A 13,624-nucleotide genomic window follows, 5' to 3' on the forward strand; every position below is an offset into this window, starting at 1 on the left:
CCAGATTCTTTTACTTAACAGGAGGGCCCTGGGCCTTCCCTTATTAGCTCTTAACCTCATTCCCCTCAAACTTCTCATCCCGTGGCTGGAACCTGACCCTGAACTTGTCGACTGGATCTTTAAGGGTTTCCAGGAGATATACTTGTGTTTATCATAGTTTGAAACGAAGTATCTGGCCTTTGATAGGTACACGAAAGAAAATCTGCATCTTTCTGAAACTTTCTGAGAAAAACCCCGACGGAACGGGAATGGTCAAATAGGTATCTCCTTACTGCCCTCGCGTGGTGAAAAGTGGAGACTGCTGGGAGGAGGCAAAAAAAGTAAATATGTCAATTCAGTCTACCTCTACCTGAATTTTTTTTTTTAATTGAACTGTAGTTGATTTACAATATTGTGTTAGTTTCAGGTGTGCAGCAAAGTGATTCAGTTATACATGCATATATATGTATATATAGTCTTTTTCAGATTCTTTTCCATTATAAGTTATTACAAGATTTTGAGTATAGTTCCTTCTGCTATACAGTAGGTCCTTGTTGTCTATTTTAAATATAGTAGTGTCTGTCTGTTAATCCCATACTCATAATTTATCCCCTCTCCCCCTTTAGCAACCATAAGGTTGTTTTCTGTGTCTGTGACTCTTTCTGTTTTGTAGATAAGTTCATTTGTATCATATTTTAGATTCCACATGTGATATCATATATTTGTTTTTCTCCGTCTGATTTAGTATGATAATCTCTGGGTCCATCCATGTTGCTGCAAATGGCATTATTTCCTTCTTTTTTATGGCTGAGTAATAGTCCATTGTATATATATACCACAGCTTCTTTATCCATTTATCTGTTGATGGACATTTAGGTTGCTTTCATGTCTTGGCTATTGTAAATAGTGCTGCTATGAACATTGGGGTACAAGTATCTTTTCGAATTATGGTTTCCTCCGGATATATGCCCAGGAGTGGGATTGCTGGGTCATATGGCAACTCTATTTTTAGTTTGTTAAGGAACCTCCATACTGTTTTCCATAGAGGCTGCACCAATTTACATTCCCACCAACAGTGCAGGAGGGTTCCCTTTTCTCCACACCCTCTCCAGCATTTATTATTTGTAGACTTTTTGACGATGGCTGTTCTGAGTGGTGTGAGGTGATTGTAGTTTTGATTTGCATTTCTCTCATAATTAGTGATGACGAGCATCTTTTCATGTGCATGTTGGCCATCTGTATGTCTTCTTTGGGGAAGTGTCTATTTAGATCTTCTGCCCGAATTATTTAAAGATTAAGACATTTATCCTTACAGGACTTGAGAGAAGCCTTGGCTTTCCTGACCAATGAGAAATCGGAATGAAATGAAGTTATCTACACCTGTATTTTTAATGTTACCCTAAAATATCCTCATTTTACAAGTGTGTGAAAATCCCTGCCCTCTCTACCACCAGCCATTTACACAATGGTTGTGTGTAAGTTTATGACTGTTAGAAGGGATGAGGAAATCCCTGAGTACTTCCAGTTGTTATCTGCCTTTTTAAAATTAGAGGCAGTGCTGGGTTTAAATTTTCCATCTAAGATTCCATTGGGAATTAAAACAATAAATTGTCCTTTAGGTAAAGAGGCAAATGTTACTAGTTTCTTGTTTTGCTTTGTTTTATCTTTAACGTTACTAGTTTTTTAAAATAGCAATTTGGGGAGTTCCCTGGTGATCTAGTGGTTAGGACTCCGTGCTTTCTCTGTCGTGGCCCACATTCAGTCCCTGGTCGGGGAACTGAGATCCCACAAGCTGTGCAGCAAGGCCGGAAAAAAAAAAAAAAAAAAAAGGTAATTTGGATCATTTGGAAATTCCGTACGTAAGCATCTTTAGTAATTGTGTTATTAAAATAAAAACAGTTTACAACCATTGAAACAAAACATTAATGGAATGTGAACATTATCACAGGAGTGACGATTTCTTCTTCAGCGTTTGATATTTATTCATTTCTTATTAAATAAAATATTTATTTTCCCCCCTTCAAGCAATGTACTTGGTTTACCCAAATATTGAAAGTAATCTTGAAGACAAATGTTGAAACATAACAGTTTTCAAAATCATCTAAGGAATAGTTTTTCCCAATGTGTAAGATGTTTAAGGAAATGATTTTTTAGATAATAGCCATATATTTGAGCAGCTAAGAGAAATTAGGGGAATTCCCTGGTGGCGCAGTGGTTAAGAATCCGCCTGCCAATGCAGGGGACACGGGTTCGAGCCCTGGCCTAGGAAGATTGCACATGCTGCGGAGCAACTAAGCCCGTGTGCCACAACTACTGAAGGCTGCACGCCTAGAGCCCGTGCTCCGCAACAAGAAAAGCCACGGCAATGAGAAGCCCACGCAAGGGAGAGTAGCCCCCACTCGCCACAACTAGAGAAAGCCTGCGCACAGCAACAAAGACCCAACACAGCCAAAAATAAATAAATAAAATGAATAAATTTATAAAAAAAAAATTAGGACCTAGGAAAACCTTGGATTAAATTGTTCAAGTGTTGTGCACACTAAGAAAACTTCATTATATGAATGAGAAAATGTAATCAATTCCAGATTGAAAAATGCCATTTCCTTTTGAGAAAAATAGATATGACTATAGGCCACGTTATTTGGTAGCGAGTTGTTTTTTTTTTATTTTATTTTATTGGAGTATAGTTGATTTGCAATGTTATGTTAGTTTCAGGTGTACAACAAAGTGATTCAGTTATATATATACATATATTCATTCTTTTTCAGATTCTTTTCTCATATAGGTTATCACAGAATAATGAGTAGAGTTCCTTGTGCTATACAGTAGGCCCTTGTTGGTTATCTATCTTATATACAGTAGTGTATATATGTTAATCCCAAGTTCCTGATTTATCCCTCCCCCTTGGTAACCAGAAGCTTGTTTTCGATATCTGTAAGTCTGTTTCTGTTTTGAAAATAAGTTCATTTGTATCATTTTTTAAAATTAGATTCCCCATGTGAGTGATATCATATGATATTTGTCTTTCTCTGTCTTACTTCCCTTAGTATGATGATCTCTAATTCTCCATCCGTGCTGCTGCAAATGGCATTATTTAGTTCTTTTTTAGGGCTGAGTAAGTGAGCTTTAAAGTGCACTTAAGGAGTTCCCTGGTGGCCTAGGATTCCGGCCTTTCACTGCTGCGGCCGGGGTTCAATCCCTGGTCGGGGAATCCGCAAGCCAAAAAAAAACACACCAGAAGCCAGCACACTTGCCATCTACCTGCAGCTCTGCTGTTGAAGGACCGTTCAGTGCTCCCAGCAAAAGCCAGCCCTCCCCTTGTGCATCCCTTGTCTTGATGTTTCTCCTCCTCTCCTTCTCCATCTTGTTGGGTCCTTCCCCCATCAGCATACAACATCCTCTTTTCCCCCCTATTTTATAAAAGCTCCCGTTGGCCTCACCTCTCCTTCCAGCTGTCACTCACACTTCTCTATCTTTTTGCAGCAAAGCTTGAGAAAATTGTATAAATTCACTGTCTTCAATTTTTCTCATCTCATTTTCTTTGGAAGCCAGTCAATCTTTCAGCCTCATCATTTCACTGACACTGCTCTTGTCAGGTTCACCAGTAATCGCGAGCTCGTTGAGCATCCAATGGTCAATTCTCCTTTCGAAACTTACCGGACGCCTGAGCAGCTTCGGACCCAGTGAAACACTGAAGGGGCCACTTCCTGCTCTTTCTCAGCCTCCTCTGCTGGTTCTTCCTCATTCCCTGGGCTCCCCATTCAGTCCTTTTGTTGCAGGAAGGGGGACCCCTTCCAGGGCCCGAGAGTGGGCTTTTGTCTAACACTCGGAAATGAACTGCCCGAGGAGACACACGTGCTGACAAAGCAAGAGACCTTGCTGGGAAGGGGCGCCCGGGCGGAGAGCAGGAGGGTGAGGGAACCCAGGAGCACTGCTCTGCCACGTGGCTCGCAGTCTCGGATTTTATGGTGATGGGGTTAGTTTCCCAGTTGTCTCTGGCCAATCATCTTGCTTAACCCGTCGTCTGCCTCAGGGCCCTTCTGGTGGCTTGCGCAGCTCTTAGCCAAGATTCTAGCGCGAGGGTTTGTGGGAGGTTAGCGGGACATATTGTCTCCCCCCTCCTCCTTTTTCCCCACCCGAATGCTTCTGGGTTAGTTTTATAAGACATACTATGGGCTGGGGTCTCCTCCCTCCTTGTGGCGCCTCTCGAATGCTTCTGGGTTAGTTTTACAAGACATACTATGGGCTGGGGCCTCCTCCCTCCTTGTGGCCCCTCCCGAATGCTTCTGGGTTAGTTTTACAAGACATACTATGGGCTGGGGTCTCCTCCCGCCTTGTGGCCCCTCCCGAATGCTTCTGGGTTAGTTTTACAAGACATAGTATGGGCTGGGGTCTCCTCCCTCCTTGTGGCCCCTCCCGAATGCTTCTGGGTTAGTTTTACAAGACATACTATGGGCTGGGGTCTCCTCCCTCCTTGTGGCGCCTCTCGAATGCTTCTGGGTTAGTTTTACAAGACATAGTATGGGCTGGGGTCTCCTCCCTCCTTGTGGCCCCTTCCGAATTCTCCCGGTTAGTTTTCAGCGGCAGCACCATGTTCTTTATCGGGACCTCGTGATGTGAGACAGCTCAGGCCAGCGGTTATCATCGTGCCTGGCCCAGGCGGGTGGTTTCGGTCAATGGTTGCTTAACACTTTGACATCTGTCTTCTATAAACTCTAGTTCCCTCGGTAATCTCCGGCCTCATGATGTTAAGTTCCTTCTGTAAACTGGTGATCCCTAAATTTATATCTCTGGCCTGGACTCTCCAATAAATTCCAAACCCTGTGTATCCAACTGCCTACTTCACGTCGTCACTAGAGCTTCGAACAGACATCTCAGAACAGAATTTCTGACCTTCCCTCACAGCGGAGGCCCCTCCAGAAGATCTGTCCATGTCCTAACCCCTGGAAAGGGTCATTGTGACCTTGTTTGGAAAAAGGGTCTTTGCAGATGTCGACTGAAACGAAAATACATAGGAGAATTATGTTTTATTCGGCGGACTTGCTGGCCATAAGCCCAGGAGAGAGAGAGCCTCTCAGAGAGGTCTGAGCGACTGTAAAGGAGGAGGGGCCAGGATATAGAGAAGTTTTTGCCAAAAGAAAACCAAAACCAAACCAAAACCAAACCCAGGTAGTTGGAACGTCAAAAGACTACCATTAGTTACAGAAAAACGAGCTGGCCCAAGTTAATGAATTTAGCACTTTTCTTTTGTATGGGAAGATGCAAGAGTCTGGGCTCCTTGAAATCATTCCTCTGATGTGCACCCTAACTATCTAGGGCTGGTATCCCGTGTTTTCTCCACCCTGAGTCCCCTCAGGGCACAGTCTGGGGCGGCTGCAGTGACTGCTGGAGGATGGCCACAACATCCTTTGTTTCCTGATATGGAAGGTGACATTTTTTTGTCCACACAGATGTGATTAAGGATGTAGCCGTGAGCTTATCCTGGGTGAGCCCTAAACCCAAGGAAGAATCTCTCCAGGTGACTTTGACATATCACTACCCTCATTCCCATCCCATTGAGAACCACTGATTTCTGGCGTTTTTGTGGTGAAGGTAGGGTAGGGAGGAAGGAAACAAGAAAAAAAAAATCACACACGCACACGCACACACACACAGCACTCATTTCCATTCCTTTAGCTCTGACTTATAATTTCTGCATCTGTCCCATAAAGATCATGGTCTTCTCTTATGAAAATAATTTAAGTAAAACAGCATAAAGATATTTCTAAGGGCACAAATATAATTAAGCTGTGTGTTGAAGTCATAATACAAACCTCCTATAAATCATTTCCAGACAAAGAGATGCAAGTTTATTTTCTCCAAGCCCATTTCTGGTGTCAGCCATAATTAAAACAAGTCTGAAGAGTTGAGAAAACGTGTGGTGCAGAGAGGTTTTTAATCTTTCAGGAGGAGCTAGAAACTAAAGGCTATATATGTACAAATTCAGCAGAAAAGGAAAGGATAAAATTATCCCTTTATGGAACTGTTAGGATTGAAAAATGTCAAGAGGTCTAGGGTAAATTGTCCAACATGAAATGAAGATAAATCAACCAACACAACTTCACACACTTCTTGGGTACCGAATTTGTGCAGGGCTGTCTGCAAAGTACAGGGGGAAATAGAGAGGGATGCGGGTCAGCATTCACGTTAGCAGAGGGTTCACAGTCTAGTTAAAGAGGAAGACAGTAAGCACCTGGCAAGGGCTTCAGGATCTGTACAAGGCATTTCTCCACGGGGAGTACATGCAGCCAGAGGGGACAGGGGACAGGGAGAGAAGCTGGTACCAGAGACCCTGGGAGCTGGTGGGTCAGAGGGAAACACTATAAACCAGGGGAGGGAAAGATCCTTAGAAGATGTGTCAAGTCCAGAATTTCTCTGCCGTTTTACAATTCAAGTATTTGGGGATTGGCTGTTTCTCTAAAATACCACTTATAACCTGCTGGTTTATCCTTGCACGTCAGAAGAGCAGACTATGCCACAGGGTACCTGTAGGCCCAGGCTTGCCAGGTGCCCAGGGCTCAGCAGTGAGTGATGAAGAAATCTTCCTCCCAGCCGGCCCTACTGGGCAGGGCCGCGTAAGCAATGCTTGTTAATTGATTTTCAGTGAGTGCCCTACGTACGAACCTTCAAGTGTCGAACTTTCCCAGATGAGAACGTGCGTTTTCGTGTCCAGTCACGTGAGTTAGTTCACGTGTCCGGCATACGCTGTCATGTGAGCGCATCCTCTACAAGTGGTTGCGCTTTTGTGTACTTTACAGTACTGCGTAGAGTACAGTAGTACAGTATCTTTATTTCAAGCTAGATCTGCGAGAGGACAACCTCATTGAACTCCTTGCTGTGCAACACGAGCTTACTAATGAAGATCTGATGGAATCTGCCTCCAGAGAAAGGACGAGGAGAGACGAGAGGAAGAAGTAAACGGAAAAACTGAAGAGATTCACGACGCAGGAGACGGCAAGGGGATTTTCTGTATTTGAGGAGGCACTGTGAGTTTCTGAGGCACGGGACCTGAACGTAGACTGGTAGACGAAGGCTGCAGCAGCCGTTCAGAATGCAGTCCAGTGCTACCGTGTCATCTCTGATGAGAAAAAAAGAGCTACTACCCAGACATCCCTGGATCGTTTTTCAAGAGGGTAGGTAGACTTGAATTCAGCAAGGAACCAGAACCTGTGCCATCCACGTCAGGCGTGCGTGAAGTTGCAGCTGGCCCTCTGTCTCCTATCGCTGACGATCCTTCAGCTCTACCGTCGCCCACCTCCTCTCCCTCCTCCAGTCAGTAACTCTTCTTGCCAGTTCACTCGATGCCAGCCCCTGGATGCCAGCTGTTGTACTGTACTACTGGGCTTTTCAAGGTACTGTACTGTAAGATTAAAAATATTTTCTTTATTTTTTTTTTTTTGCGGTACGCGGGCCTATCACTGTTGTGGCCTCTCCCATTGCGGAGCACAGTCTCCGGACGCGCAGGCTCAGCAGCCATGGCCCACGGGCCCAGCCGCTCCGCGGCATGTGGGATCCTCCCGGACCGGGGCACGAACCCGTGTCCCCTGCATCGGCAGACGGACTCTCAACCACTGCGCCACCTGGGAAGCCTGTTTGTTTTTTTATGTATTATTTGTATGAGACTATTCTAAACCTATTACAGTACAGTACTATATAGCTGATTGTGTTAGTTGGGTACCAAGGCTAACTTTGTCGGACTTATGAACAAATTGGACTTACGAATGTGCTCCTGGAACGGAACTTAGGTACTGTGTTTGAGCCAACACTTGTCGCCTCGAACAGGAGTGAACATTTAGGTTTGCAGCATTTCAAGGATTAGTGTTCAACAAAACTGAAGGTGAGTGAACTGGAGACAATTAGAAACACCTTCAATATTTCTGTTTCAATGCCTGAGTATCCTACAGCCATACAAGTGGATACTACATGAGGGTTGAAGTGATCGGGGATAGTTCTGTCATTAAACATGATAAGAAATTAGGTCCAGGGTATATTAAGTGAAAAGAAACATGTTGCACAACAATATATCTACTTAATGCCAATTTTTAAAAATCTCCATTACCCGTTTGGCATTTCTCTTAGTTTTGTTCACCTCCATTATTTCAGACTCTGGAAATTCTCTTTCATTCTTCCCTTAAAATATAAACACTGCCATGAAAACACTATGGCCGGAGGCAAGGCAGTCTGCCCAGCCGAGGACAGCGGTGTGACGTCCTTCACCTGCCCCTTAGCGTCACCGTGTCTGCAGTCTACCTATGTGAGTGGCTTGGTCACCACCGAGCCAGCCTGTGTATATATGTACGAATGTGTGCCTGCTTGTGTTATACATGGAGAGAAAGCGACTGTGGTAAAATGTCAACAACTTCACGTTTCTAGGAGAGTCCAATTCTATTTCTTCAACTCTTCCATGTTTAATTATTTTCAAAATAAAAAGCTGGGGAAAAGAAATAAATGTTCCCTGGACTTGAAGCACCACCCCAAAACTTCTTAATGTAGGTAGACTTACTAGACCGATTTCCCTGGCATAAGGTGGCCATGGCCACTTACTTTTGTAACTTATTATTTGTAATTTTTTTACCTTTTTTTTTTTTTTTTTTTTTTTTTGGCCGTGCTGCATGGCTTGAGGGATCTTAGTTCCCTGACCAGGGATCAAGCCCGTGTCCCCTGCAGTGGAAGCGTGGAGTCTTAGCCACTGGACCGTCAGAGAAGTCCCCCCGGCAATTCTTGAACGTGTCTAGACACCTGTGAACTCCCCATCTTACTGATGGTTTCACTGGATGAAGGCCAGACAGTCCACCGACTCCCAGTCTTTCAAGACACGGAGACTAAACCAGAGGCAAAATGACATTCTGATGCTCCACTTTTAAGACTAGGGCTTTGTGGGTTTTCCTGGTGGGCCCTGGCATGTTTAATAATTGCATGGTTCACTGTGGATCTTTAAAGAGAAAAGGTACAAATTACCGTTCAAAGTAAATTATATTGTCTACACAGCCATTCCCTAAGAGGGAAAGGGTGAGTTGGTGTGGAAATGAGCAGCTCAGGGAGATATACACCCACACACACACACACGTGCGCACACGACAGTTAAGTTTCTGAAGCATCAATATCTATGCTTGCTTTATTCTAAAAATTAAGAATAGTCTAGTATAGCTATTCTGCTCTTTCTTTACAGAATAACACTGTAAAATTTAGAATTCAGATTAACTCTTTCAAGGGTAATGCTAAATTCAGGCCAGAAACTGCTGGCTTATACGTCTACAATCAGAATGATTTTGAAACACTCGCATTTATAAGGCATGCAGAATTTGTAAACTACAATATACGAAGGCATGCAGAATTTGGAAACTACATAAGGCATGCAGAATTTGGAAACTACATAAGGCATGCAGAATTTGGAAACTACAATATACGAAGGCATGCAGAATTTGGAAGGCATGCAGAATTTGGAAACTACAATATACTAAGGCATGCAGAATTTGGAAACTACATCATAAGGCATGTAGAATTTGGAAACTACAATATACTAAGTTATTTAAAAATACTGAGCCCCAAAGTACATATTGCTTAACACAGTATTTGTTTCTTTTCCTGGACTGAATCACAATAAATCCTTCAACACAGCCTGTGCAATTAACAGACCCAGCTTTGATACTCACTGGCAAATGACTCATCTCCTGAAAGAATTACTGAGCTCCCCAGGGTCCAGGCTCTGTAGGCTGTCCTCACCAATGCCGTGCATTCTAACAGACTGTATCTTTGGATGCCAAAACATCATAGGGTTGAAAGGCAGTAAATCTCTATACCAAGATGAACATGCCTCAGTGTGGAGTTTCAAAGTGCTACCAGAAAGTCAAATAATTGCCTATTTATTAACTGTTCACCGAATTTTAAAACAGTCTCCATAGATTTTGCCAAGAACTCAAATATTCAGTGACAATCACTCGATTCTTCAAAGAACGTGCAAGATAACTTGGGGGGTTTTTCTTTGTTTTGTTGGACCCAGATGTCAATAAACAGACTGGTCAAGACTTGAAAATTCCCGGAAAAGCTTGTGGTAAAAAGCAAGGTCTCTCCCTCCCTCGGTGCCTCTGCAACGAGTGTGCCTAGCCACACAGGGCGCTCACTTAAGCAGGCTTCCCTGGTCCCACCCCCCCACCCCCCAAATTCTGATGCTGTTGGCCTACGGTGGGCCCAACAGTTTGACTGGGACAAGCATCCCCAGGTGATTCTGATGCAGGTGTGACGTGGACTCGCTCTCTAAGAAACACCCCTTTAAAGCCCCATTCTTCCAACTCGATTACACGGACTTCTAAGTACCCAGCATTTTCCTTATAAACATGAATCTTCGCGAAGATGACTTCCTCAAGTGCATCATTCAACTGGCTCACTTCCTCTCAGCAGACCTGCCACCAAGGAAACCATCAGCATTCAAGACATGATCAACATTGAAAGGAGTTCAGATTTAGCCATCACGCCTGTATTTAAAGAAAGAAAGAAAAAAAGCTCAACAGTATGTTTCTCTTACTCAGGTTTCCAACACATTTTATTTTGCAGACCACCTGCTTGTAGCTTTTGAGGACCAACATGGGTTTCAATTCCTATAAAACGTCCAATTAATTTCAGTTCTGCGGCAGCCCCTCGGTCCCGCGCACCGAACTTATGGCTTGAGTTCCAGTAACACGTGCGAAGAGGCTGCGCTTTGGCCCCTGAAGAAGGACGCGTCCAGGGTGGAGCCTCTTCCAGGGCTTCGCCTCCCAGGTGGTGGTTTCCTTTGGCAAGAAGTCTGGCTGTTCTCTCGGCTTCGGCGCCTGCACGCAGGAAGTGCTCAGAAGCTTCCAGCGCAGACGCGTGAGGCATCAGTGCACTTGTGCTTGAGGACAGGAGCCCCCTCCTACTCATTCCATAGGGGAAAGTATACGGAAGCCTCTGTTTTTAAGTTAACACCGATAAACACCTTTTTAGATTGCCTATTTGTTCTAGAACTACAAAATTTACCTCAAGAAAATATAGGTCCCGTGAAAGACTTAAAAGTTTTATAAAACTAAAATCTAGTTTTCCCCCAATAAACTGTATTTTAGCCAAAACCCTCCCGATGCTTCTAAAATAATACTAAAAGGGGCATCTGATTATACAAGAGCAATAACAAAAATTAAATATTTATTTGAATAACAAGTTGGAAGTCCGAGCTGCACAGCTGGCGATACGCGTTTCCACACAGATCACAGGAAGCGTGCACGGAAAAGTACTGGCGCAAAGGACAAAATAATGCTAAGGATCAGGCTAAATAGCTGCTGATTTTAAGAAATCAAAAGGCCTGAAATCACCATACAAAATATAAAATGTATTAAACACTGCTATCCACAGAACAGTCTTTATTTTTGATTATATTTAAAAATTATTTGTGTAGCTAATTATATGTTGACTTGTAAATGAGTATTATACACGAACCCCCTTTCGGAGGGCAATTCCTTGCTGCGCTATCGAACATCTAATTACATTGCAGAAAGTGTCCTTTTTTGCTATCGATAAAGAAAACAGTTAATATTACTGTAAGTATTAGGAAGGCTACAAATAAAAGAAGTAACATTTCTTTTTTGTCTTCAAAGTGCTTCCCATGCAGAGTTAAGCACTTGCCTGTTTAACTGAATGCACTCTTGGGTCAAAGAGATGCTATGGAATTAGAAGACTCAAAGGACTCATGCAACCCTCTCGCTACTGGGATACCATTTTGTCACTCACTCACCAATTCTGTCTTTCCAGAATACCATTCCAGACACTTCAAAAAGGGTCAGACCGATAATGATAAATATACACAAAATGAAAAGACACAAACTGCTATTTGACACTACAATGGGTAATGTCTGTGCTACGTGAAAGCACCTTTAAAAAGAGCCTACTCGGCAAGAGATAAGTGTCTAAAGATTCAAAATGAATCAACAGTATTGGATAACAATATAATTCTCAACTCAGAAGCTGCCTCAAGATTAGGTGCATCTTCAGTTAATGTAACGGGAAAAAAAGGCAATGGATTTTATTTGATTAATTGCATCCACTCACAAATCGACCTAAGGTCACCAGATGTGTAGACACAATGAGATTTTTTTCATTGTTGTTTATAGTCTTTAATTGAAACGATGATAAAGGAAATAGAGCTATTTAAAAACAAAACCACACAGCTGCCTCGGCCTAGATTAAGAGGTGGCACCAGGTGTGGGGTTCACATTCTGGGTGGCCACCTGTGGCGCGACCTCGATGATCCGGGGTTTGTCGATGATCCTGGCCGTGCGGTTACCCTTCTCCACGATCCCAATAATCCACGCTTGGTGGCCTTCCCCGTATTTGGGGGACTTTATCTCTGCGCAGAACCGAGCTGCCTGCTCACGCGGTAAACAGATTAGAAGGCCTCCTGGCAAAGGGGAAAAGAAGAGAAAAGGATGACCGTTAACTGCAGTTCCCCTGCCACCATCCCTCTAGAAAATGTCTGCACTGAGCTACATTCTACGAAGAAGCCGGCTGCACTGCCTTCACCTCTTCCACACTGCAGAGTCATTATGCAGCTCCTTGGTCAGCTCCTACTGTATTTCAGAACACACACGACAGAACTTAAATCATGAAAACGCCCCACCTGAGAATCGTCTGACGCTGTGGAGGTAGCAGTGAGGTGTCTGAGGCTCAGTGATATACGTGGAGGCTATCTTTTCCAGGCTGCGCTGAAAGGATTATTTAAAAACAAAAGAGAACTCCTTTTCTATTTGATTCTCTACATGGAGTCCTCATTTTACAAAAAAAAAGGCTTTTGGTATATATATACTTTTTAAATTTAAAAATTAAGGTCAGGAAGAAAGTGTGCGTGCCCCAAAGTATCTGGGTTCTGTCACTGGTTCTGTCATTATCTTCAAAATGGAAAAAATATAAGATATATGAAAAGAAATCTTCATTGGTACTTGAGTAGCTAGGCTAGAATATTTCATACATTTGTAAGTAGAAGAAACACAAATCAGGCAAAAGTATATACTACACTTTCACAAAAAAGGAGAAACTTCTCATATTTGAATAGAGACAGGTTGCATTAGTTGGGAATATTCGTTAGTTTGTTCCAACTGATTCCATGCCCTCCAGGCGGCAGGAGCTGTTCTACTAGCAGTTCAGTTGCCCTCCTGGAGCTTACTTCTAGGAAATGGATTTCGTATCTATTTCGAGGCCAGGAAGTGGCAGGATCCTCTCCACTGCCATGAGAGGCCCACCAGAGACCCCAGGCCCCCCTAAAGGGCTGGTGCGTGGTTGGGGCTTTGTGGTCTTGGCCTCTGGGGGTCAGAACTTCTCACGACCAGGCCCACCCCAGACTGACTTAATTAGGTTTCCTAGGGGTCCAGTCTAGGCATGGGTATTTTTCTTAATGCCCAGGTGATTCAACTGTTTTACCAGGGTAGGGAAACTACTGAGTTATAGAAAAAATAAAATAAGAAGTAAAAGAAACTAGGGGGAGAAAAGAGGGGTGAGGTGGGGTGGGGGACTGAAAAGATGAAACAGAGATCCAGGTAAAAAGAAGAGAGAAAAAAACGGGACAAAAAAAAAAAAAGGTACTTTGGAGACATAGTATACTATTTCA

At 43.3% G+C, this 13,624-nt stretch overlaps 1 protein-coding gene across 5 annotated transcripts in view; it reads right to left on the reverse strand.

Moving 5' to 3' along the window:
* Window positions 1-10,558: 10,558 nt before the first annotated feature.
* The window catches only part of SEPHS1 (selenophosphate synthetase 1), a 29,865-nt gene continuing 26,799 nt past the window's right edge, over window positions 10,559-13,624 (reverse strand). For all 5 annotated transcript variants that reach the window (XM_082648286.1, XM_082648287.1, XM_082648288.1 and 2 more), the window contains one exon: window positions 10,559-12,421. In XM_082648286.1, coding sequence (XP_082504412.1) covers window positions 12,207-12,421 — 215 coding nt within the window. In that variant the 3' untranslated portion in view covers window positions 10,559-12,206. The remainder of the gene's footprint in view (window positions 12,422-13,624) is intronic.

This window comes from Grampus griseus (assembly GCF_964374135.1).
Source record: "Grampus griseus genome assembly, chromosome: 2".
Lineage (NCBI taxonomy): Eukaryota > Metazoa > Chordata > Mammalia > Artiodactyla > Delphinidae > Grampus > Grampus griseus.